Source organism: Electrophorus electricus, chromosome 25, assembly GCF_041902795.1.
Source record: "Electrophorus electricus isolate QZ-2024a chromosome 25, ASM4190279v1, whole genome shotgun sequence".
Lineage (NCBI taxonomy): Eukaryota > Metazoa > Chordata > Actinopteri > Gymnotiformes > Gymnotidae > Electrophorus > Electrophorus electricus.
Window position 1 is genome coordinate 13,813,400 of NC_137521.1, and position 26,900 is coordinate 13,840,299.

The window sequence follows — 26,900 nt, forward strand, 5'->3', positions numbered from 1 at the left end:
GGAAATACATGGCAGGCTGTTCGTTGTGAGCAAGAATGGGCCTAGCCGTCCCCACATTCGCACTTTTTACAAACTCGACCAGGTCGGAGAGCCAGGGGCCATGCACGGAATCTGGCCATTACCCACAATACCCTGCTCTGTGAAGACTCTAGCCACAGGGCATGCAGCTGGTAATAGCTACTCCCAAGGAACTGCTGGGGTTGGCCTGGCCCTGTTTTAACCCTGTGGCGCCTGTCTGACTGCTTTCTTTTGTGTTACTTGTTCATTCTGTGTGCAGTGTGTCCTGTGTATTTTGACATCTCTATTTGGAAACTGGATGTAAGGGTTTTTCCTTTTTCTGGAAATTTCTAGTGACTGAAGTTTGAACGTATATAATATGGAAGAGTACTGGAATGATGCTGCCATGACAACAGTGGTCTTGTTCATGTTACTTAGGAAAATTTAATATTAAAAACTTTGTAATGTTACACTGGGAAAGCAAAAGAACTGAACAGTGCGTGGTTTACACCAATTTATTACACGTTTTAACCAGTACAAAATACAATCAAATTAAGCGATTTTGTTACAGACTATCGTCTGATCTCAGCCTCTGTAAGGAAGAGGCCAGAACAGTTGTTTTCTGGGAAAAAAAAACAAAAAAAAACAAAACACAAAAATAAGGTATCAATATAGTTGAGAAGAATCAAATCTATTCCCATAAAAATACTCCATAGCCAGAAGATCTAAAACAGTGTTACAAAAAAACCAAAAACAACCTCTAACAAGTTACACAAAGTAAAATACTTTTCCCCCCAGTGCACTACAGCAGAGTACTGGGGCAGCACGAGGAACCAGAGTCTGGACCTTCTGTAGCCAACAGCGGAGGGAGGCAAGCCACAGAGGGCAGCAACCCCCGGCCCTGCGGGGACAGGGCTTAGAAAAACCTGCGTCGCCATGGAAACGCAGATTCAGCACCGGGGGCATGGGGGTGTTTGAGCAGAACCTGGCTGACTGGGGCAGTCAGTGGCAGACAGCTAGCAGACAGCACTGCGCTCCAAAACCTTAGCTTTACACGGGACAGGACACAAATAAGACACTGGAAATCCATCAAAAATATTTAGACAATTTGATTATAAATGAAATCAAGCCCCATAGGTTTTATGAAATACTAAATAAACAGTAAGTTGGGTACTTGGATACCACACCTATGGGTGACAATAAAAAGATTTAATTTTGGAAATACAGCACCAAGGCGACTGAGAACAATGCGTGCATATTTTGAGAGGTGCTGCTAGCATTTAATGAGATTCCTTAAGCACGTTTATAGCCTGAACTTCCCACAGAACACACCTTCATGTCCTACAAAAGAATCTCGAGAGGTGGTACTACACATTCATTTATAATAGTTTCCTGTTTTAAGTCTCTTTCCTATTATCTGGAAGATCTATTTAAAATGCATGTAAAAGTTCTAAAATGTTAAATATACAAAGAATATCTGCGCGGAGTAAAAAAAATTCACCTCGGGGTAAGTACATTTGATCAGCGTGAGGACAGGCTCACTTCCTGGGGTTAAAACAGCACTGCTGTCACTTTCGTCATAGGAACAGATCCTCCTTCCCTTTGAAAACTAACTAAACTGCAGAGAAACTTCAGAACATCTCGAACCAACACCCAGAAGCAGAGCCACTCAGATACGCCATTCCTTGCCCGTCGGTCACATGAGCTGGACTCAGGACTCAACTTACTTTACAGTGAACACAGTAAAGAACTTCACACTCCATTTTGCTTTCTGCCAATAAATCAGTACCCAGAACCAGGAAACCGTACGTACACCAAACAAGCGGCTGAGAACCAGTGTCACAAGGCCGGCCTAATCTCCTTACACACACACAAACAAAAAACTCTGCCTAGAAATAGTTGAGGTATTGACAGCACATCTCATAGGGCCTGGGAGGGTTGTGACATTTTTTTGTTTTTAAAGGAATAGAACAGCAACGTTCATGTTCCTGTCCCGAGGGCAGAGGCTTGAGGTGCTGCATGGCCGGACACCGCCGGACTGCTTCAGAACCTCAGCCAGAGGCGGGGGGGGGGGGGGGGGGGGGTTACATTCATACTGCAGTGCAGGCACAGCTGAGGAGCAGCTCTGCTCTTCTGCTCCCGTCTAAGGCACTGAGAGGGTACTATGGCACAAGGGACTGAAAAAATAAAAACCCAAAACACATACAGACACGCGCAGACTCAGACACAGAGTGCTGAGCTCAGAGGCACGGCTTGGATCGAAGGAAAGAAACCAAGGAGGGGGTTGAGAAGAAACAGCAAACCTTAGATTAAAACAGAGTACAGCTCTGAAACCTGTACGCTTGTGTTAACCCACGAATAAAAGACCACCCAGCGCAAGGACAATGGCGTCTTCACACACAAAACCAGCCCCAGAGGAGCCATTTCAGATCTCCTGCAGCGAGTGGTTGACTTCGATGCGCTCACTCTTCACAGCAGGCTCACAGGGGCCCCGCGACACGTCGCCATCACTCCCCAGCTCACTCCCCATGTCGTCGGAGAACTGATCTGAAGGGGGAGAACCATTAAGGCCAAGTCCGTAGAGGGTAGGTAGGGGTGTGTGTGGGTGTGGGGGGGGTGTCATCAGTAGGAACGGTGGCTCCTACCTTTCTCCACGAGTGAAGGCATCATTAAACTAAGGTCACTGAACTGCAAATTCAAAGAGACAAACATTCCCATTACAGCACATCCCAAATTATCAGTCCCGATCCATAGAATATGTCTAGATCGGAATCCGTACAGAGATCCGGCAGTACGCACAGGAAGAGGTGAGATTATCAGAATATTCTAATGAATGCGTTGGGAGCGGTTATCCGGTCTAAGCAAGCTTCGCACGCACCTCTCCCATGACAGCGATGGGCGTCTCCCCGGTCGCCTGGGCGACACGGTGCTCCACCAGGTAGAACATGTACTCGTCGTAGAGCAGGCGGATGAGGTGGAAAGAGCCGAAACTGGCGGCACTCCGCAGGGTCAGGTCCCGGATCACCATGGAGCTGCACCAGGAAACGGCCCCGTCACAATAAACCACCACCTCCTCCTCCATATCGGCAATAACAATTAGATTACAGTCATCAAAGGTTTTCAAGATTGAATAGTGAACTGTTAGAATTCCAAGTTGTATTTGTACAGGCAGTTTAGCTTCTCAAACACTGTACAATGTGGAGTCTGGTCTCCACTTTCCACCAGAGGGCAGAGTGGAACTTGCATGTGATGGTTGAATCTGGTGTCTCTCTCCAGGCATCTTAAAATGCGTGGGAAACCAAAGACACGTTGCTTTTCCTGCTCTAGTATGCCGAGGAAAACCGGCACTGACATGCGGAGCTGAATCTGGAGTGTCGGGAGGACAGTACCAGCCTAGTCTCCAGCCATGGACGGAGGAGCCCTGCTCCACCCAGAAACACACCCATCACCACTACACTCAAACTCAACTTGTACTCGTACAGATTTAATGAAATAAACCGATCATTTTGGTAGCACCTAACTACCTCTACAAAAACTGTCCATTTTCAAGCGAAAAACTCCAGAAAGAGTCTGATGTGGTTCGGCCTGCGCGTCCGGCAGTAACCAGACACATTTATCAGGGTCTTATTGAGATGTTCGGTAGCACATTTCTGGACAGCACCTTTCATCTGTGTGTGCGCTCGCGCATATGCGCGCACCTGGATGTTGAGGTCGGGGTGGGGATCTCTGAATAATGGCTTACAAATCTGAATATCAAATTTGATTGAAAAACACTGGTGTTACAGACACTGAAATATTAGCCATGGTCGCCATGGAGATGCAGGATATAGCTCAGCCTACGACACAGGGACACCAGGACGTGGAAGAGCAGGGGTCGTCCCGCGATTTATCGTAGGATAATTCAGACATAAGATGATTTTCTCACACACAACACCAAAAGCAACGGTTTCCCAGACCAAATGAATCCCGTCACAGATCTAACTGCAGTTGTGATGTTTTCTACCCCACTTTCGCCCTGTGATGACGGGGCTTGTGGGGGTAAACCTAAGGGGTGCCCCTGGTTCAGGTGCTGTCCATGGATACCTGTAGAAGGACCACTTGAGGAGGAACTGGCGTGCTGCTCGGGCGAAGCTGGCACTGCCCTCGTGCCCCTTCAGCACCTGGGTGACCACGCTGTCCAGCCACGCTGCCCACTGGTCCAGAGAGCTCTGCTGCTGCAGGGTTATCTTAAAGTCCTGCTCCAGACGCTGCACCATGCTCTCGTCACACTGACACACCCACGAGGCTTGCTCCTGGAGACCACACACACATACAGGCAGATGGTGAGTGCCAACACCATGGTTGCCAACTCTCTCAACACCCCAAAGTTCATGCCAAAAATTCTCATTTTAAATGACTCAGGAGAAAATGTGTTTCACAGCTGTTAAGGCAGGTTCACAACAAACAACTGATGAATGTGTGCGTGTGCTGTACTAGTCCGCAATACACACACACACAAAAAAATCAACCCCCTGTGGACTAGTACAGCATGCACACACCCCTCATAACTCCCCATTCCTCAGTCAGATTAATCTATTTTGATTGTGTTTTTATTGAGTAGCGTTATCTGCCTGCTACAGTGACGTTTCACACATCACATGTTCAAGTTAAGTGACTCAAGGTGAAAAGAACACGCTAGAAGTTTAATCCTCATAGAGTAAAGGAGGGGGCCACGGTTACAGGCTCATGGCCCACCTTCACAGACTACACTACAATCATTTTATGTGTTACTGGTTAAATGTCATTTGTACTGCAAGACATTTTCTGTAGTTCAATGTACTTGAACATTTTTTTTGTTTGTTTTCATTATTAAACATCTAGCCTTTTAAAGTAGTTATTAAACCACTTCTCAGTTTTGTAGCCAAAAAAATAAATAAACAGATGTGAAACAGTTAAAGCTTACATCTTGAAAACCCCACTTCAGTTTGCTGAGTTCTCTACCAATCTACTAAATACGCAAGTGTTGCTTCAGAGCAGAAGCTGAAACTAGGGAACACACGCACACACAAAATGTGCTTTGTGCTGGGATGTAGCTGTGCATGTGAGCGTTAGCTAACATGAGGCCCATAGTGTGTATGAGAGTGTAAACCTACACAAAGACTTGTGTGTCAGGTGTGGGCGCTAACACCAGTGTGTTCTCCTTGGGCGTGCTAAGCTAGTCAGGAATGGGCACCAACACTAGTGTGTTCAGACCTGCACGTTGGCGAAGTCCACACGGTTGAGGTCACTGAGCATCTGGTTGATCTGGGAGGTGTTCTGCAGCACGGCCCGCGCAGCCTGGGCCAGGTGATTCAGAGACGTGTACCTGCGCAGAGTCTGGGCGAACGCGCTCACTACTGCAGCCTGCGTGTGCCCGTGCACGCACGCACGCACGCACGCACACACACACACACACACACACACACACAGTCAGGGTCTGAATAAACAAACAAACACTCACTGCGTGCTGAACAGTTAGTTAATTTTGGGAAGCAGAGGGGGCACCTTGGTCCGCACAATCTCCTGGGGGAAGCTGCTCATGGCTGAGGTCAGCCAGCCCTCCAGACTCTTGGCAAAGTTTCTAATAGCCTGGGTGAGAGTACCTACAGGAGAGCAAGCGCGCGCGCGCGCACGCACACACACACACACACACACACACACACACACACACACACACACTGCACTACCAGATAGTAATTACATACAAGACATATCAGTGCAGCATCTGAGTATAATAATACAACAAACACACATCTGTCCTATCACTAATTATAGTGAACGTGATATAAGAATAAAGGCAGTGTCACAATCACCACAGATCGTGGAGCAGGTGTTTGCATCTAGGACTGACTGCATGCCAGCAGAACAAGGCAGAAGCCACAGATGTGAAGACGTATAGAGTACAGCATCAGACCAACGAAGAAGAGAGTTAGAGAGTATAGTGAAGGAGGTCCTAGTGCAGACTTGTGTGGAGTAACGGAGTGTGTGTGTTTGTTTTGCCAGGCATGTTGGAAGCAGTGGGGAGAGAGCATCCGGCGTGGGGCAACACTGACTGGGAACGGGCCGGAGCACATCCGGAATGAGGATCTCCACCAGGGCCTGGTAGAGGATGTGGTCACAGCTCCTCATCCAGCACTTCACTGGCTCAAACTTGCACAGAGCAATCAGCTTGTCCCTGGGGATCACCCCCTCCATGTCCTCGTCGCTGTGGGGAGGCAGAGGGAGACAGTCCAACTCGCACAGAGTTACAGAAATGTAACATTCTGGAAGGTCCGTTGGCGCAAAGTAAATCACATTCTATAGTATGGAGGAAAAATTATATATACATATGCTTAGATATCATTTTATTTTTAACTGTAACGCACACTGGTCTGGTCCATGTACTGTAGTCTCAGTTCTCATCCAGCGTCACCATGAAATAAACCTCCGCGCAGTGTGAGCTGCAGTGAAGGGAACGTGTGTGAGAGAACCTGCTGGCGATGGTGGTGGAGCCGTCACTAGAGGGCAGCGTTGAGAACCAGAAGGTCTGCCACAGCTTCTCTATGAAGTGAAACTGCAGATTCATCACAACGTCTAGAGTGGCCTGAGGAAGAGGAGAAGGAGGGCAAAAGAAAGAGTGAACAGCACGCGTGTGTGTGTGTGTGTGTGTGTGTCTAAAATTATTGCCCCTTATAGTGCTAAAAACCACAGGCATGAATGGGGGAAAATTTTGCACAATAAATCACTGTTTGCCTCAAAAATATGAGAGCATTTTAATATCCCTCTCAAAAGTTGTTATTTCAGGGATTCCTGGAAAAACTCTTCAGCAGTGACTTTTTATGTACCCATCTGAGCGAGTGAGTGGTATAGGTCAGTTAGTTGTATTTGTCTGCATGTGTGTGTAGGACAGTCTCTTGTATTTGTCCGTGTGTGTGTGTGCGTGCGCGCGCGCGCGAGTCTTTGGTTTCTAAATCTGCTGTAATACTTCCCATCTCTATTTCCTCTATAATTAGTTCATTTCTCTCTTTATAACTGGCTTGGTTTAGCTTACAGAAGCAGGCACTCCTATCGAATAAAACACATCAACCCAACAAGACACTAGGTACAGAGACATTTTAGGAAACCAGTGAGAATAATCTGGAAAGTGCCAATCAGATCTGTGGCGTTCAGGGTGCCGAACATGAGAAGGGTTTTGCCGCAGGATAACGTGTACATGAACGAGATAATGTGGGGAGATCCTGGTCTTTACAGCATGCTCTCACACCCACACACACCCACCCGAGAATCTCCTGTGGCAGGACACTTGCTGCTGTATCCGGTTACACAGCCCTATAGCACACACCCCCCACCGCAGCTTCCACCAATCACGCGATATGTTTTGGCTTCATTGCCAGGTTGCCATGGCAACCTTGTTTACGGTTGCCCCGGCAACAGCTCAAACACTGCACTCAAGATACCAAAAAAAAAAAAAAAAAAGGGGAAATTTTTTTTTTTTCCCTGCCTTGACAAACAAGTGTTTTTAACTGGAAAAAAAATAAGCCAGCATGGTGGTAAAATTACAGCATTCGCTAGAGAACAGACAGACATGTGAAGAGCAGAGAGCACAGTCACATTTATATCTGCTTACATGTACCATATCCACCTTATGCATACACCTCCCAACCTACAGATAAAGGTCACAACTGGCTTTTAAGAAGGTTGTAATGAAGACGTCTACTTTACAACCAACGTCACTTAAGTTCTCCTTCAAAAAAGACACAAACGAGGGGGGGGAGGTCTTTCCTTGATTGACAAGAGAAAAATCACAGACAAAGAGGAAGAGTGGTCCACACGCACGCGTGTGTGTGTGTGTGTGTGTGTGTGTGTGTGTGTGTGTGTGTGTGTGTGTGAGAGAGAGCGCGTGTGTCCTGCTGGCTGAAAGGTTAATTGGCATGACTGGAAAGGCACTGAGGGAAGGATAAAAGGAGCTTTGGAACAAAAGGTGTGAGCTGATTGGTGGGGGTGACCATCAGAGGAGCGCTGAGAGAGAGAAACGGGGTAGGGGGGGGCAGTACCTCACAGTGGTCCCTGTAGATGCCCTGAAGCTTCTTCACGTCGTTCAGGGTGATGCACTCGGGCAGCGGGCAAGAGCCCAGATCAAGAGAGGGGAAGGGAGGCAGCGCGTGGGACACATCTGCGCACACACACACACACACACACACACACACACACACACACACACTGCAGGTAGCTATCAAAACAGTGGTATTAAGGCTGTATACACTGTTAGACTATCAGTTATTGTGACCATGCGTTTGGTGGCGTTGAGTATTAGTGTGTTTGTTACCTATGTACTGCTGGTGGTGTTGGCTCTGGGCAGCCACGCTCTGCTCAGGCGTGCTGCTGGCATGGTGAGAGCCGCTGGAGATGCTGTTCCCCATCCCATCCACCTTGTGCAGTGGCTTGAACCTGGTCAGCAGGGAACACAAGAGGTTGGCTAGGGCAGGTACTCACCACACACACACACACACACACACACACACACACACACACACACACAGCGTAGGTTCCAGAGAGGAGTCAGAGGGGTTAATGCTGTTTATTGCTGGGTAGTCTAGGCTTATGCAGTCTCTCTGCCAGGCTGTGGCTTATTTAGGAATTAAATGAACAGCAAAAAAGTAAAAAGGATCAAAGCTTTGGCACAGAAGAAACACTCCCCCTTCTCCCGCCACACACACACACACACACACCTCTGTTTCTGGTGAACAGGCTGTTGTCTCATTGCCATGTACTGAAAGTCGTCCTGCAGCCGGTTCAGAGGTGAGTCAGGCTTCAGTCGGATGCCATAGTAGTGGTACTTAGAGTTGCCCCTGAGAGACACACACACACACACACACACACACACACACACACACACACACACACACACACACACACACACACACACACACACACACACACACACACACACACACACGTGCAAAAAAATAATACTACGAATACAAGTGTAAGCATGTTTATACATGACATGTAAAACACAAGCACGTATGTAAATGTGGGAATATTTTCCCAAATGTGGGTTTCCTATGGAAGTCACAGATGATGCCTTCATCAGGTAAATCATCCTCCTCATGCATTACTGCAGGAGATGTAATCAACTTTACACTGGAGAAACCAGGAGGCAGTTTGTTGATTGTTTTGTTAAACCTTCAGACTGTCAGAATTAAGGATTTCTCATGTCTAGTATGTGTTTGCATCGTCACTTGTTGCTATGGCAGCAACAAAAGTTAGGAACCTCAGAGAAAGACCTGATCCATACTCTCAGAACAATACTAACTTTTCTGCTTCTCTAATAAAAACCAGTCCCACCCCTTACAGCATCAGAAGAACTTTAGACGGATGTCTGTCTGAAAGGTCTCGGTTCTCTGGAAGCCTTGTAGTGAAGATTCCACCAAGGCTGCAGAAACACTCATTACAAAACAGGTGTATGAAATCTAGCAGCAAGCTGTGTGACCTCCACAGACTGACGCTGGCAGTAGCCTGGTCATACTGAAGAGCTCAGGGACTTCAAATGTGGCACTATCCTAGGATGACCCCTGCTGGACCTGCCGTGGTCAGATGTAGGTGAGATTATTCTGACATGAAGCATGAAGGATCAGCAGGTTAGAGGTCGAGTCTGTGACCTCCCATAGCACAGCGCCGAGGTTACAGTAATGGTAGAGGAGGGATACTGGTGTGGGACTGATCTTCAGCGTTTGGGCCCTTCATTCCAGTGAAGCATAATGTTAATGCTACAGCACACAAGGACATTGTAGACAGTGATCTGCTTTGGGGAAAGACCCGTCCCTGTTCCAGCAGGACTGTGTCACTGTACACAAAGTCAGGTCCATAAAGACACGGTTGAGGAGTTTGGTGTGGAGGAACACCTGTGGCCTGCACAGAGCCCTGACCTCAACCCCTCTGAACATGTGTTTTTATGTGCGTGTATGTGTGTGTGCACGTGAGAGAGAGAGAGAGAGAGAGAGAGAGAGCGCGAGAGAGACCTGGTTCCGAGACGGCGTGTGCGCAGGCCCATAAACACGGAGCGGATGAGCTTGCCGAAGGAGGCTGCGTTGACAGGGTCCAGCTTCTGTTCCTGACAGTGGCGCAAGTAGTGGTGGTACAGGGAGCAGCGGGCCAGACTCACCCCCTCGGCCGTCTCGTAGTTATCCAACAGCCACTGTAGCTACACACACACACACAAAATATTCAGTGGAATTTAACTCCATCTTAGTGGTTGATCAAAAAAATCATGTAAGATTGGTTGGATCATGTAAGATAATATTGAAGAAAAAAAACAAAAAAAAAACATACAGAGAGGAGACAGAAAAACAGAGTTTAGCTGATTGGTTTAGCCATGGAGGTGAGTTTCTACACAACAGGCCAGCGAGTCCGACAGCATAATTACTCAGCGGTATTCCAAAAAGATACACACATCTGTAAATGTTTGTAAACCGGCAGAACGGTGGGCAGGTCGACCCATCAGTGCCTGCACACGTTTATGGTGCTGGACACATTCCAAGACACTTTGACAAAGAACAGGCACTTCACCAGAGGCCTGGGCCCAGGGCATCATGGGCAGTGGCATGCCTGGTTCAAGACCGCCTCCCTGGACAGGACCCACCCTACTCCGTCCCTACCCTGGGACGAGACCCCACGGTTTGGGACAGTGTAGTTTCCCCTGCCGTCAGAACCCTGCTCCACTCTCCCAGTCACCCAACACCAAGCCCTTTGTACGCTGACTGCAGTGTGCTAACGCGGCGGGGGAAATTACACCATCCCAAACCAAGGGATCCCGTCCCTGGGTAGGGACAGAGTCGGGTGGGTTTGTTAATGAGTGACCATTTGGTTTGGCAAGTGTGTGAACATAGCAATGTGTATGTTTGAATAAGTAGTTAATGGTGCTGTTGTCACACACACACACACACACACACACACACACACACACACACACACACACACACACACACACACACACACACACACACACACACACACACACACACACACACACACACACACACACTCCCATGCAGCTTCAGGCAACATGGATGGCCTCTAGATACAAGCATGCAGACCGGCCAAAGATCTTCTACAGCGGACACTTTACTCCCACCACCAGAGACGCACACGCCAACAGTAAGAACCGGAAGGAGGGGGGAGGGGGAAGCGGAGCGAGGGGCTGGCAAGCGCGGCGCACAGAGCGCATGTCCACAGTGGCCACGCCTTCCCGTGTGCTCACTGCTTTTGAAAAAGTTTTTCGCGGGAGACTTACATGGCTGTTGAGCAGGCTGCTCTTGTGGGAGGCAATCCCTTCAGACTTTTGTAGGTTTTCAATCGCCATTTCAAGCTACAGGGAGAGAGAGGAAGTGCATGCAGAACATCGAACCAGGAGGGAGGGAGGGAGGGAGGGAGGGAGAGAGAGGGAGAAAAGAAGGGGGGGCAATGGAGATAATAAAAAAAGCAAAAAAAACCAAAAACAACAACAACAGAAGGCAATAAGACTGTTAGCTGTAGCCAGATCAAGGCACTTCCATGACTGACAGTCAGTGTGCTTGCAGCCAAACTCGTTACCAGTGAACAAAACACATGCAAATATGGAGGGGGGTGGGGTGGGGTGTTAGGCTGCAGATCTGGGTCCCCTCTCCCCGTCACACTATGTAATGCATACTAACTCCAACACACTCTCTCCCCTGAGTCACACTAGAACAGAAGCCAGCGCAAATCCCTCTCTCGTACTCCGCAATGTGTGCCGGCGCCAACGCCAACAGGCTCCACATTCAGTACGCACTCTCCAGCCATGATGTCTCACAACCTTCCAGCTTTGCTCATTAGATGATTCAAGTAGCCACGTCTTCAGTGACGCAGATGTTTAGCCCCGCCTGCTTTCATTAAACTTTTTTGAAAACAAAATAACTTGAATAAAATAATGAAGTTTAAACAAAAAAAAAAAAAAAAAAAAAAAAAAAAAAAAGTTGCTTCCTCAGGCCGCATATGAGGAACAAAGCTTTCTAAATGACTTTCTTTTGGGCTGCTGAACATGGAGAGGTGGGGGGGGATTGTCCTTCAGTAGCTGCTCAGTGGCCCTTTCATGCGCAGAACGAGAGGGGCTTGGTGAGAGCCGTGCAGAAGAGTGGCAAAACTTAAAAGAAGAAAGAGGGAAAGAGCCAGCAAAAGGAAGGAAGGTTAAAGACAACCACAACAACAAAAACGCCGGCATCCTTCCAGGCCCTGTGGAGTCGGCCCGGGGCCCGGCACTTAAGAGCTGGGGGCCACTTTCTCTCGCAAGGGCGTTCGGGTGAGAAACGCCAAAACAAAGTGCAGCGCAACTACTGAGGGAGAGACGGCTCAGACTGCACCGGCTTCCTGACTGACCAGTCACAGCCCCGCCCCTGCCCCCACGCCCCAGACTCATTCTCTCCATCTCTCCCTGCCCCAACCTGCACACCGAAGGCTTAGTCCCTGGAGAACACAGAGCCGAACATCTGGATTACTGGAGCAGAATTCCTTCAAAATCGTAACATGTGCCAAGAAGTTTAGATTCAAATAAATAAATAAATAAGTTAGTTAGTTAAAAAAAAAAAACATAAGATGTAGAGTTGATGTAAAGGTTATTGCAACATGACAAAACACTTATGACTGATGTCCACCTTGCACACCCCCTCATCCGTCCACCCACCCACCCCACTTCAGCAGTAGAATCATAGTGCTCGTACCATCGCTGAAGAGGAACGGAAGGACTGGGAGGTGTGGGGACGACCCCCCTCCATGCCTCCGTGGATGAGATATGCACCACTGCTGGAGATGATCTGGCTGCTGCCCACATCCATGGTGATGCCCACCATGCTGTGGGGTGGCACCCCACTGGACGAGGAGACCACCGTGGTGACCTGCGCCCCTGGGGAGTCAAAGTAGGTGCTGGCACTGCCCTGCCCGTACAGCTGGACATCCGGGTTATAGGAGTATGCAGCTCGACTGAGGGGGGTAAAAGCAATATAGAAAGGGGCAGAAAAACAAAGACAGAGAGAAAGCAGAAGAAAGAGGAACAAAGGAAGAAGAACAAAGAGAAAGCCAGCGAGGGATCAGCACGTTCAGTTCCTGGATGTTTCAAGATTGTCATAATTGTCAAAAGACAACAAAACAACTTTCTCTAAACATGGATTAAATTAAATTGTAGGTTTAAGCACCATATAAACGTGTTTAATCCAGAAGTGTCCAGGTAGCTACATTACCAAAGCAACCAAAAAGTCCAGAGCCTTCAAGATTCTCAATGATATTCTGATTTATTGCCTGAACATTTAAACATGTCTGGCTTATGATGTGTGTTACTGCAGTACAGAACAAACACACATTATAGCATTTAATGAAAGGGTGCATGTCGCAGGGCCAGAGATCAGACAACAGATGTATGAGCCTGGAATCCTTCAAATCTGCTGTCTTTTTTGTGGCAGCTTAAACCTAACTAGAACTGTGTTTGATCAATAGCGCAGGAGGGAGTCAGATTCTGAACATTTGCACCTGGTCAGATGTGCATCAGGTAGGAGGAATCTGCTACAGGGCTGAAGTGTGAAAACTTACATGGTGCCATTGGAGTAGACAGGCTCTCCTCCCTCAACATACTGCACCTGGGACGGGTAGATGTGCTGGACCTGCTGCACCTGCTGCTCACACACATGCACAGCAAAAATAGAAACAGAGCTTTAGCACAAATCAATGCATTGTCAAGGCTTAAAACAACAAAAGCAGCTACAGCACTGAAAGAGTTAAAGATAAAGCCACGCGTGTGGCAGGGCCACAGGTCTGGAGTGGAGGGGATGAGCGTGGACAGGTCTGGAGTGGAGGGGATGAGCGTGGACAGGTCTGGAGTGGAGACGATGGCGTGGGACCGTGTGGATAGAAGCAGCAGTGGTGAGCAGAACAACCCCCGTGAGGGGCAGAGTCACAAAAAATAAAAAGAGAGCCGAGCATGTGAGCGTTTGGTCACCCTGTCTCTCTGGTGCCCGTTTAGGAGACGTGTCCGAAGACACAGAGATAAAGAGAGACAGGAAGGGAGAAGGAGAGAGAGAGAGAGAGAGAGAGAGAGAGAGAGAGAGAGATGGAGGAGAATGGTGCCGCAACTCTGCAGGATGTGAAAGACGTGTGTGAGATTACAAAGCGTGTCCTGGGAGGTGTGCATGTGTGCGTGTTTACCTGTGGAGGGACCTGATGCACTCTAGACAGCTGCTGTACCTGTCCTCCCTTCTGGGAAGAGCCTGTGGCCTGAACCAACACTCGCTGCAAGACACACACACACACACAAAAATATCAGTGCTTCTTATGCTTTGATAACAGATACAAAGTCCGAGTGTCTTCCTGATAAGAGTATCAAATGGTTGAAGGGGCTGGTAGTGCCCCAAGAGGCTGTGCCAGGAGTGGGTGGCACTTCTGAGTTGGAGCAGTCAGAACCTCAGCCCCGACTGGATCCAACCGCCCAGAACCACTCTGGACTGCCCGGGCTCTGGTTCTGCTCCACTCCCAGCACCTGATAAGGGTAGCGGTGTGGAGTGGTGGGTGAGGAAGACTCCAGTGTGGAAGGGATCATGCCAGCACACGTTAAGTGTCAGTTACAGAGGCACAGGGACAAAGGCAGTGAGTGTGAGTGACTGGTGCAGGGCCCCAGGGCCTCTGCCCACACTACCTGGCCTGCCAGGAGAATAAGCCAGAAAGACCCCAACAATGAGGTCAGTGTTATTATATGTGTTATTATACGTGGATGCTTGTGTGGGTTTGTTTCACTTTAACAACATGATTCATGAGGCAAAAAATATTTGAATTCTTATTCACAGCTGAACACCTGGATTACAGCCACGGGCAGAGCCAGCCTGCACAGTGGGCACCTGGGTTGTGTGCGTATGGGTGTGTACCTGTTGTGATGCAGGGACAGGCTGTACAACAGGTGCCTGGGCTGATGTCGACGTCGTCAGTGCCACGGTAGAAGTCGCCTCTGACCCTCCCTCAGAATTCTGCATGATGCTCTACACACGCGCGCGTACACACACACACACACACACACACACACACACACACACAGTTTGTGAGAAGCGGCCCCCCAGTGTGACTGCAGGCCTGCCAGAGAGCAGAGGGAGTCTGCTGAAGGAGGGAGCATGTCTGTGCCAGGAGAGCCTACAAAGAGGCTATTGAGAGTAGACTCACCCAGTGAGAGAGACGGGAGAGTGAACAGAGAGGAGAGGAGTGGAGAGGAGTGAACAGAGAGGAGTGAAGAGAGTGAACAGAGAGGAGTGAAGAGAGAGAAGTGGGGCAGAGTGAACAGAGAGGAGAGTCAGCCAAGGCCAGCAGCATGTCGGTGGTGGACTAACCCCAGAAGGCAATCACCCCTTCAACCGTATTATGACTGTGCGGACAAAAGACACATTAACAGTCCAATCACAGCTGGGTATGATGCTGGAGCAGGACTGGGTACAGACCGTCTGAGCCCAGAACTACTGCTCAATCAGGGGAGAGGGTAAGAGTTGAGTTGGTTCAGGAAAATGACGTGTGTGAAGGGGCACCACACTAAAAAGAGGTATGCATGGATGCACATGTGCAAGAAGGTGGTACACTGTACGCACGTGCGTGTGCGAGAGTAAAAGAAGGAAGAGACGATACAAACAGTATTATTAAATGGCAAGCCTCCTGAAGGGGGGGATTTTTGGAAAGAATTGGAGGGGGGTGCACATCACCTCCCCAAACCCTTTAAATAAAAATCCACACAACACACGCATACGCGTGCGCGCGCACACACACACACACACACACGCACGCACACACTTCTCTCCAGGGTTCTGATGAGCTCCAGCGTTTGTTTCGAATGAGAGTCCGTCTCTAGGGGCACCAATAATCCAGCTGATATGAGGAAATTCCTCAATGCTTTGTAAACGTTTGTTGGTTGCTATGGTGAGGCAACCATGGCGACCAACCCCAACTCTGGCCCCCTCCTCCGCCCCCCATTCTATTCTTTTTAAAGCTCACACTAGAACTTCATCATTCTCCCAGGGAGAGAGAGAGAGAGAGAGGAACAGAAAAGGGTACAACTGGAGAGAAAGAATAAGAGGGAATGAGAGAGAGAGAGACACAGACAGACAGACAGAGAGGATTACAGAGAGACAACATGTCTCAGAGGATTCAAACAAAGCCTCTCATCATTCGATATGAACAGGGATCTTCTATTCCTTATCCACCATAAGCCCAGCCACACGCAACAGGTCTCAGATCAGCACTCGGGCAGATTCCCAAGCTTGTCTGACTGCTAAGCCCAGCAGGGACTGATCTCTAGTCAGGGAGGACCAGGGGCTGCGGTCTGACGGAGCACAGTGACTTGAGGGGGAGAGACACCTTTTGACTGACAGCTTGTTTTGCAATTCATGCTTAAAATAGAATGACAATGAGCAATGTGCGTTATAGGCTTGATTAAACTCCGTACAAAAGAGATCTGCTAACAAACTGCTCCCAAAAGTTTGTGTTTTTGACTGACAGGGACAAAGATGATACACGTTTTCCCCCCATGCAAGTTCTAGTGCTTAAGGATTATCTGTTATCTTTAAATTCAAACACATTTGTAAAGGCCATAGAAAATGTAAAAAAAAAAAAAAAGAATGCTGCAGTTGTCCCTGCCGATGAACAACAAACTCATACCTTTAAAAAAAAATAAAATAAATAAAATAAATATTAGGTATGAAGCTACAGGCACAAAACACCAAAGTGTAAGCAAATAAACCATGCAGGAGGATTCCGTAAGTGCTCCGAAACCAAACCACGCAGGAGGAACTCCCACCAACGTGCTGACCAGAGGAGCTGGGGGGGTCACACCCTGAGCGCACATGGCCACGTCTGAACTCCATCCCAAGAAGTCTTGCACCACGGAGCTGCTGGTGAAAGCTGCGGTTACTAATGCTCGCCTATGACTCAGTGCTCCTCCTCACCTGCCTCTGCGAGCCTCTCCCGCCCTGACTGGAGTCGACCTCCGTGTGTCTGTCTGAGCTCAGTCAGAGCAGCCACCGCGTTTTGCCCGCAGGGCCCCCCGTGCTGACGGCTCCTCTGCCCGCACGTTCTGAGCCCGGCCTAACAGACGTGTCGGAGAGAAGGCAAGAGGAACGTGCGCACAGGTGGGAGGAGGACTCCCATATTCAGAGAGAGGCCCACTCTGGCCGAGCCTGACTGGGAATGGGACTTCTGGTCTCCCAACACTTCAGCGGTGACACTGCCACCACCTTTCCTGTGGGACCTTCTGAATGACTTATACAGCATGGACCAACCCTGCTTCCATGCTCTCTGTCTGGACTTAGTATTCAAGAGAGCAGAGGAAGGAGGGGAGAGGAGAGGGCATTCTCTTTGGCTGCGTGCCTTCAGGTGCTAAGAGGGTAAATCGGCCCCCTTCAGACTGGTTCATTGTCCTATAGAGGCTCCAAAGCGGAACTTTAATGAAGCTGGAGTGAGCAGTTGAAGGGTGCTGGGTTGGGTGCCGGGGCCAGCCTGCCCGACTCCACGCCCAGAGCAGGTTAAAAGGCACACAGACGTCCCCAGCAGCTGCCGTGGGCAGTGGGAGGGGAGGGCCCTGGTGAATGGAGCAGGGTTTATTACAGTACAGACAAGTTCACAGGCTCCCCGCAGCTCACGGGTATGGCTCGGCCCAGCCAGTAACCAAAACTGTGCTGGTGCACAGTTACCCCTGCTGCCGTCACACGACGGTGTCTGGGGGACAGGGCAAAAACAGTCTGCTTACTGAGCTGCTCTGAAAGTATCCCAGCATTAAATTACACACACAAAAAAACCCAGAAAAAACAAGAGATAAAAGTAATGGCCTTTAGTGTGTGTGAACTTGGGGAGAGTGTGCATGCCCATCACTGGCAGATCCAACTTACACAGCACTCAATCAGGAGAAAAACACTTGCAGATGTTCAATTAGAAGCAGGAGCTCAGTCCTGGCTCTTGTTTGCACTGGCCCACATTGTTTGCAGAGCAACAACTGTTGCTAATGGCAACACCGTCCACTCCCGTTTCCAGGAGCCTGTTGCTATGCAACGAACAGAATACTTCCCAAACTAAACAATGCCATCCCCCAACCGATCCTTCTCTCTCACATTAACCAGAAACGTAGAACAATAAATATGTAACCGATTTATTTCAGCCTGCCGGGCAGGCAGAGGAGGTCAGCTGCTGTTAGAGAAAAATCTACAAAACGGGTTATTTTACAGTAACTGTAACATTTACAAAAACAGTTAGATTGACTCTCAGGAACTTTCAGATTGCTGTGGCTAAACTGACAGGGAATGTAAAAGTAATCAGAAAAGCTGAAAAGGGGGAGGAGAAAAAAAAAAAAAAAAAAAAAAAACAGAGGAAGAGGGCTTGCCTTACACCTCCAGTCCAAGAACAACAAAGCACTCCACTAACCAGGCCTTTTCCCGCTCCATAACCCAGACAGGAAAGACCGATTTGCACCTTGGAAATGGAACCAATTGCCTTTACAAGCCCACCGGAAACTTCAAACAACTGCACAATAAAGCAGACACTTGTTGCCCTGTAAGGACTGTTTACACAGGACATCTTTGTCCAACCAGATGCTGTGACACTGCACAGACACACACACACACACACACACACACACACACACACACACACACACACACACACACACACACACACGTTATCTCCATCACCAACCATGTTAACTATTTGCAAAGAAAAGTATCCTAATGAAGAGCTCAAAGCCTGTATTCTCTTGCCGAGTGTGTGTGTCTCTAGAAGCCCATTAAGACAGAACAGTGAGCTAATCTCTCAGGGCTGTCTTTACTGAGTAGTCTATATTAGACATTTAGACTCCAGTAGTACCGTAAACACACATGCGTGCGAGCACACAAACAGAAGCACACCATAGTAATGATAAAAGCAAATTAAGACAGGACTTCCAGAACGGAGGCTGTTCTTCGGTCTGTCTCATTAATTCATGCCTAATGCAATGACAGCCTTTCAGGGGTCTGCAGATGGTGGGAGAGGAGAGGAGAGAAGTTGTGGAAGATGGAGGCATGTTCCAACTCTATGCCCCCCCCCAACACGCTCGTGCTCTCTGGCCGCTGTCACTACCTCAGCCCATCCGTCACTACCAGCTCCAGAGCCTGCCGTTACCATGGAGACAGTTTGCTCACACTTACAACTCTCCACTCCCACAGATCACCCCCCCACCCCAAACATACACTTGCACCCCCACCACCTTTCCAGATTTCTACCCCACCCCCACCCCCTGCCCAGGGGCCTGTTGTGGAGTACCTGGAGAGGAAACGGTTTTAAAATCCTTTAAAGCACAACGTGAGGCTGGCAAGAAACCCAGAGTCCTCAAGTTAAACTCATACATGTGGGCGTCTCGGTGGGGACGAGTTCCTTTCAGGGCTGTTCTTTTCCTTTCTCTTCACCCCCCCGGGGAAAGTGATGAGAAAACGGAGGATCTCCAGGTTTCTGTTGTTCTGCTACCTTGTTGCCCATGGCAACGGAGCAACACAGGGAAGGCAGAGGGAGAGGAAGGAGGGCACCAATGTGAGTCAAGCCAGTCCTGCACTTCCTGCTCAGTTCATCCTGTGCAGGACTACCGTCCTGACATGGAGAGAGTTTCTACAAACACTGCTGATCTTGGCAGGCTTCACCTGCTTCAGCAGAACATCTCGGGGATCAAAGAAAACATCTGATCGGAAGACTACGGATTAACTTTTTGGAAAATGGGAAAAAAAAAACAAAACAACCAACTGCTGATCCACATGAACAAAAAAAAACCAAAATTTTTTTAAAGCAAAAGTAAAAGTAACTTTACTGCATTCTGTGGTCATTAAAACCTCAAAAACTGTAACCAGTAAAACTACTAAGTGAGGACAGAAAACATTGCTTCACACTGTAGCAGCCTGTTGCCATGTACACCATCTTGACCGTTTTGCTTTGGTCACCAATGAGACCCAGATCTGACAAAGGCTCCACAGCATAGACGGGAGCCTCCTAACACGCTCCGCCACGTTGCGTGGTCTCGGTATTACGTGTGCTCTCTAGGGAAAAGCTCTCTCTCCCATTCCTGACGCTCCCTCACCAGTGGCCGTAACCTCTTAGACACAGTTCTCTCAGATGGGCTACGTTCAACCAAAAAGCCCCTTGGGGGGGGGGGGGGGGGGGACGACAGGGAGGGGTTGCAGTCATATTTTCTGTGAGTCAGTCTTGGGGAGTGTAACTCCTACTGATATGCAGACTGCCCTGTGCCAGTGTTTGGCGTTTAGGTCTCCTCACTGCCAACGTTCCGCTGCCCATCCCTCCCCCTGCCAAACGCAGAGTGCCTAGACACGTCCAAGCAACAACACTGAGTTCATCTCGCCTCCCACAATCAACTGGCTTCAAGCAAATCAATAAAAATGTAATCACTTCCACAAGCAATAAGACAGGCGTTACATAATCCAGAGAAATGAAATCTGACAGATGATCTGGCAGATGAGGTCTCATAATCATCTAGATTCTCTACCATTACCTGGGGGTTCTGAGCACCAGACTCAGGGTGATCAGAATCTCACCGTGCTAAGGCCACGAGCAACACACACACACCTGAACATAGCACTGTGGACGCACTATGCAGTTTTAGTACTTCACAAAAATATTTACAAATAACGATGACTGTGTAAGTATAAAGACAGAAACCCAGCTGAAGGGTCCAGATGACATCAGGCTTTGAAGTGTGTGGCACTTCCCAACCTAAAGCAAAATGACTTCCTGTTCCTAGCAAGTTGTTAGGGACCAGTGGGAAGTGCTGTGCAGAAATAATGCTGTGTGTCTGGACACTGAGGGCGTTTACATCAGTGGTGAGGTTCCAATACAAGGCGCATATCTGAAGCCCGACAAGCGTACACAGACCACAGGGACCCAATGCGTTAGAAGAGGAGATGACTGCATTCAATCAGTGCTGTAGGACAACTTTGAACCGCTTGGAGACCATAAGCGTTTAACACACAAGGAAAGACGTAGTGTCGAAGGAGCTGGCTGTCAGGTTTTGGGCCAGGCTGTGCCGGTAGCCTTGGCCCCACGCTAGGACCAGTAGGACCGTTTGACGTGCTCCCCGTACAACGGCGGGCAGTTGTGGAGTCGCCCAGGGTTCGCATCCCCCCAAGCCCACACAACCCTTCCCCAGCTATTCAGACACACCAACAGCCCTGAATAGCCATTCACAGGCTACAGCAGAAACACAAACACACACACACACACACACACACACACACACACACACACACACACACACACACACACACACACACACACACACACACACACACACACACACACACACACAGGAGAGAAAAGGCACAGGATGTGGGTATGAGAGAAGAAGAGCGCTCTGCATTAGACCAGGCACTTAACGCAGGAGTCTGGGGTGAACCAATGACCCAGGCCTGCAAGATAATGAGCTAACAATATTCTTCACGCTGCCCAAACTCATAAGCATTATGGATGGGGCCTTCTGGGAGTTTGGGACTGAGAGGAGAAAGAAGCCAGCATCCACCTGTACACTTTATATCGTTAAAGCATGATATCAAAGCAAAGCTGAAACTCATTCTTCAAACCACTGTTTGTTTTTTAAAACTTTGGTCCATTAGAAAATGCAAGTGATCTAAATAAATAAATAAATAAATAAATAAGACAGTTTAGAGATATGTCAGAGCAGAAGTATCAGGAAGGGTGAGGGGGTGCACAGCCATCCTTCTACTGTCCATGTCCAGAGAGAGAGGGAGAGGAAGGCGAGACAGAAAGGAGGCCATTGTGATGCAAATCCGAGGGCCCAGCGTGCTGTTTTGTGGCAGGAAATTTAATTAGCAGTTTTGTAGCCATGATACAAACCAGGTGGAATGTAAAGAATGCTCTGATGAGGAATGGCTGCGTGAGGGGTGGGCGGGATTAAGCCCAGGGTGAGCCTGCATCTGAAAAACAGCTCATTTCCAGACAAGTTTTCACCTGTTGCACAAGCGTGTTCAGAGCCGGCTGTCTCACTGTTGATCGTCTCTGTGCCTCACGAGAGGAACCAACACCGTACCGAACAGCTCATAAAGCTGCAGCTATTTGCTAAATTAAGAGCATCAAGTAAAACCATAAAATCACCACATTAAATGCAGCCTGGCGCAGCTGCGCCTGCACTCCTCTCTTGCTGCCGGCCCGCCAGCATTGTGGAGGACAGCGTTCCTGGGCCGGCCGTTTCCACAGTCTCACCAAAACAAACACTTCACAAGCCCACCCCATCACAGCTCTCAGGAGGCTGAGATCTACAGAACACGTGGAAGCAGACCTGCTCTCTGACACACACACCCCTCCAGAATATCCTGGAGCCAAGAGAGGCAAGCCTTCAACTCCAAGCTGCTGGCAGGATTCCTGAGGCACAGATTATCCCTCAATATCAAAATAATCTGACAATGAAATCTGATCAGTAACCTGTAAACTTCTCTCCCACTCCGGTGCTGTAAGAGGATCTTAATCCTTATCTGGATGAAGTAAAAACATTTTGGCAGTGTGTAGACAGTGACGGGGCTGTCGGGGCAACAACTTCTTATACAACAGGGGCAGCTAAGGAGGGGCAGAGTATCTGCTCCGGCTGGCCTGCTGCTTCATTTGCTATATTCAGTATTAGAGTATGCAGGCGCAACCACACACACGCCCCCCCTATGGGAATACACTGCAGCTGTCTGCTGGAGAGCTCCAATCCACCATAGCTGGGCCATTATAAACCCTGGCATAGAGTTACCGTCGATGCATTACAACAATCACAAAGCAGGGATGCCTAACGGGTGTGTGGTGTCCCAGGGTAACTATGAAGTGAAGCAGGGGCAGGAGCAGGAGCTGGGGTCACCACCACACCACTTAGCCGCCATTCAAACTGCTGTTTGAAGGAACATGACCAGTGGCTTCCTCTCTCCGTCAGGCACATGCCGCTGCATGCGTGTGTAGGCCAAACACCTCCTCTCGCGCCCCAAATGCCATCCTTTCATGCTTGGAAATAAGTTCTTCGTTCTTACTGATCATTGGCTGGGGGGTAAGCAAGGTGTCCTGGAGAGCACTGAAACCAGCCCAGGGCTCCCACACACACCCCCATCACCTACGCAATCCCACCTTCACCTTTAACCTCTGGCCTGCCGCCACAAGTCCATCATCATGATCAGAGATGAACAACCAACCACACAACAGCAAAGGCATTATAAAAGCTGCACAGTCTGAACGATGCGGCTGCTGCTCTAGGCCTGGCCTGTCTTCCCCTTCCCCAGCCCCTATTTGTGTATCGAGTTGCCATGTAAACACACCAGCTGCTCCGCTTCGCTCCACTGGCGCGCCGTTCCATTCCGATTCCTTTATTTTCTTTATGGAGAGAGAGAGAGAGAGAGAGAGAGAATTAAAGGCCTGATTCAGCCTCGGGCCGATTGGAGGACTTTGTCAAAACAAGAGAGCAAATGGTTTTGAATTTGCCCACAGCTTTACGCTAAATCCCTTCTTCAGATATTTCAACAATTACCAGCCTGTAATTATCTGTACAAGCGCATTGTCTGGTGCCGGCTCGCGTGGAGATCTGAGACAGCTCTCACCACATCATGACACAGTGATAACACGCTCAGGGATCTGAGCGTACAACTGGAGGCCAAGGTTTAGTTTTAAAAAGGTCTAATTCATTCTACAAACTGAAACTAAACTGGAACTTGGGACAGTAGATTAAGGCTGCAGCTGAGAGAAGTGCACAGTATAAAGAACACAAACTCTGCCATCAGAGCAAGCCAAGTTCCACGGCCCTAACTGGACATTACGTTAGCCAGGAAGCAGGTGTCTGGCCTCATCAATAATTAACCCCAATTACATGAATCATTCAGTTCTCAACAAGGAAGATGAATCCTGCCTGGAAACGCACCTGCGACAACATATTTCATTACCGAGACATTGAGACAGCGGATCCCGCGTCTTTGGGGACTGCTGTCACATTGTAATGATTGTTAGAGGCACGTTTATACTCCATTAATTCACAAATCGCCAGTCTGAAAGTGGCGCGTCCTTCTCCCACCCCAAACAGCGGCTTCCGGGAGTCGCACGGGCGTCTCCACGTCCCGGGAATCGCTCCGACAGGTAGAGCGTCGTCATCACGACCACCCTAACGCGATCAGCGACCGAGCGGAGGAAGCCGACCGTGCCAGGTGACATATTGCGTCAACCTCGCCCTCTCTCCGTGTGCGCTAATTACGCTCATTATCAGCGTGGCTTTCAGAGACACGGCCGGATCAATGGTCCGACAGAGGGGAGCGCGAGGAGACACCTGGCCCGCGTGCCATTGTCACGCAGAGCGTTCATTAAGCACCGGTGTAGCATCGCCAAGGAGACACGGCAGCAACCCGCCGAGGAAGAATGACGAGATTGGGCGAGAGGAGTCGAGCTGTTGTCAAGACCACAAATGGCTCCCACGGGGTTGACAGATGTGAAGACGATGCATAATGCGTAATTTAATTTACACTGGCATCACTGCTCAAAATCACCTACGCTTATCGGTGAAGAAGAACCGCGGGCAACACTTGCCGCTGTAATGCCACACATGCAGAGCCAGGAGTTACTTATGTACCATGTATGCCCGGTGTAATGGACTATTACACTTAACCATGAGTTTTAAAGAAAGAAGGGAAACCACAAGAAGAAAGAGAAAGTCAAATTAAGTACAGCGAGAGATGCAGAGCATTTGGTATATTTGCAAATAGAATCTTTTTTTTAAATTCAATTCACCAATCCTCTCTGAACATTAGCATTATAAACTCTCAGTATTATTTTTATTAATAATAATAATAATAATAATAATAATAATTATAACACTACACATCGAGACCTTCTCTAAGTTACATAGTTTTGCAATTCAATTATCTGCTGAAATGTATAAACTTAACATGCGGTCGAGGTCTTATTTGCAGCCTTTTAACTGATTCCAGAAAATGTCAACGTTTGCGTGTAACTTTTTCGAGGATAAAACATTATCCCAAAACGTTTACTGAAAGTAAAACCAAAACCTGGTCTCGCCGGGAGCGACCGAGGTATGTTTCAGCGAGACTTCCCAGCGCTTTGCTCCGTTTTCCCATCGCCAATCAGACTGGCAGTAGCCACAAACATCTGACACACAGTTCTTTAGCTACTGAAAATCCCACGCATTTAGACAGCCAAACTTAAGTTATAGCACTGGTTAAAGAGTTTAGTTTTTATAGCTTTTTTCGCAACGCTTTTCCTCAGATAACTTTGGCTTAATAACAACCTGTTGCCTTCGTCCAGGCTGTGGAAGTCCTTTTCCTCAGCCCCTATCGATTACTGCGATATCGTACTGGTATCACTACGAAGTGAATTTAGTGTGAATCAGAGCTAAAGTGAGCTCAGAGCAGCGTACCAGGCAGCCAACTAAACCAAGCCTAGCTAACGACACGGCGGGGTTGGGATTCTCGTGTGTGGCTTAGACCACCTAACCCAACCCTAACTACCGTTACCAGGCTGAACATTACCGTTACCTGACTGAACCTTCGGCCTACTAAAGACACTGGTATAGTTTTAGTCGGGCTGTAACGCCAGCTGGCTGTTAAACGCATCTTCCCGGTTAGTACAGCTACCTAGCTTATTTTAGCTAGCGTTACTGAAAACTATCCCAAGTTTAGCTGACTGGCTAACGCACGTTAGCTCGCATGCTAGCACGTTAGCCGTGGTGTGTCTCCGTGCCGCATGGCGAAGTTTCCAGCTCATCCAGACCGGCGAGTGCGAACATGTAGCCGACACACATGGACACACACACACACACGCAGGACGCGGGTGTTTCTGTGGTGACCGTCAGATACCGTTAAACTGACAGGACACTTCGAGCCAAGTTGAGCCGCTAAGCTAGCTCGCTAAGCGCGCGACAGTAACTTACTTCAGAGGATACAGGACGTTATAACAGCACAAACTGGCGAAACACACTGGTCCCACAGCACAAACTGGCGAAACACACTGGTCCCACAGCACAAACTGGCGAAACACACTGGTCCACGACACCGGGACCTGAATTACTCAAACATTCTCACCTTGCGCTTCGCTCTGCTATGCTGCCTCCCTCTACTTCGTCTGCTGCTGCTGCTGCTGCTGCTGAGTGTCGCTCCCGTTGGTAAGTAACTGTCTCCACGGCTACAGTCACTATGGCGCTCAGAGGTCTCGAGGCAACTGTTGCTACCCGCTCCCGCATACGTCAGGGTCTAAGACCCAAAGGGGGTGTGTTCAGACCCAGGCCCCTCCCACCATGTTATCCACCTCTCACCAGTTGATCGTAAATTCCCGCTATAAGCCGCGGTGAAAACGCGCCGTGCCGCCAATATTAGCTGCTTTACCGCTCTGGTAATGGAACAATGGCCAGTTTTACACAACATAAGATACTACATTGTTTGGCACTTGGATGTGACTAGCATCAGAAAAGTTACTAATAAAACCGTCAGTGCTGGAACCTGTACATGCTTAGTGTAAATGTCTAAATATACCTAAAACTCTATTTTAAGAGCAGCACAATTAATCAATTATTTCAAAAATATGTTTAAAGGTGGTCATGAGTGATCTGTGTCAAAGACCCTAACCCTAACCTGTCACGGACTTGAAAGACTATTGTTGGGGTAGTAATTCCTTTTAACCGCTAGGTGGCAGCATGTCTCCACACAGGGAAGGCCTTTCGTAAGCGCCCATTCATCAGTCCACGGTCCTTAGTTCGTAGTCTTTCCCCTAGACTGCAGTCAGTAGACCCATGGTAAATATCTTACTATTTTCAAATATTTGTGGCTGCGATCTCCCCAACATAGACTTCATTTTCGTCTTCCTCCACATTCTTT

The 26,900-nt window shown here is 48.7% G+C and overlaps 2 protein-coding genes across 7 annotated transcripts in view; one reads left to right on the forward strand and one right to left on the reverse strand.

Moving 5' to 3' along the window:
* The window catches only part of fcho1 (FCH and mu domain containing endocytic adaptor 1), a 39,150-nt gene extending 38,491 nt beyond the window's left edge, over positions 1 to 659 (forward strand). For all 4 annotated transcript variants that reach the window (XM_081707838.1, XM_081707839.1, XM_035522149.2 and 1 more), the window contains one exon: positions 1 to 659. In XM_081707838.1, coding sequence (XP_081563964.1) covers positions 1 to 29 — 29 coding nt within the window. In that variant the 3' untranslated portion in view covers positions 30 to 659.
* rfx2 (regulatory factor X, 2 (influences HLA class II expression)) lies at positions 498 to 26,411 on the reverse strand. Of its 3 annotated transcripts, none has more exons than XM_035522154.2 (18): positions 26,112 to 26,411; positions 14,916 to 15,026; positions 14,203 to 14,286; positions 13,591 to 13,673; positions 12,729 to 12,987; positions 11,288 to 11,362; positions 10,017 to 10,198; positions 8,724 to 8,843; positions 8,321 to 8,442; positions 8,049 to 8,167; positions 6,486 to 6,598; positions 6,069 to 6,220; positions 5,521 to 5,618; positions 5,230 to 5,379; positions 4,081 to 4,289; positions 2,876 to 3,029; positions 2,643 to 2,685; positions 498 to 2,544 (listed from the first exon to the last, which is right to left on the reverse strand). In XM_035522154.2, the coding sequence occupies exons 2-18, from the start codon at positions 15,018 to 15,020 to the stop codon at positions 2,423 to 2,425; spliced, it is 2,190 nt and encodes a 729-aa protein (XP_035378047.1). In that variant the 5' UTR covers positions 15,021 to 15,026; positions 26,112 to 26,411; the 3' UTR covers positions 498 to 2,422. The 3 variants fall into 3 exon arrangements, with proteins under 3 accessions (XP_035378047.1, XP_081563967.1, XP_035378046.1); XM_081707841.1 differs by lacking the exon at positions 26,112 to 26,411 and adding an exon at positions 23,349 to 23,370; XM_035522153.2 differs by lacking the exon at positions 11,288 to 11,362.
* Between the last annotated feature and the right edge of the window lie 489 nt (positions 26,412 to 26,900).

Excerpts from the sequence above, each read along its gene's own strand:
- rfx2 (XM_035522154.2), bottom strand. The coding sequence starts at position 15,020 with ATGCAGAATTCTGAGGGAGGGTCAGAGGCGACTTCTACCGTGGCACTG. Across the intron at positions 8,844-10,016 it reads ACACGCCGTCTCGGAACCAG|GGGCAACTCTAAGTACCACT; the intron begins GTCTCTCTCGCG and ends TGTGTCTCTCAG. Across the intron at positions 3,030-4,080 it reads CTCAAGTGGTCCTTCTACAG|CTCCATGGTGATCCGGGACC; the intron begins GTATCCATGGAC and ends TTCCTGGTGCAG.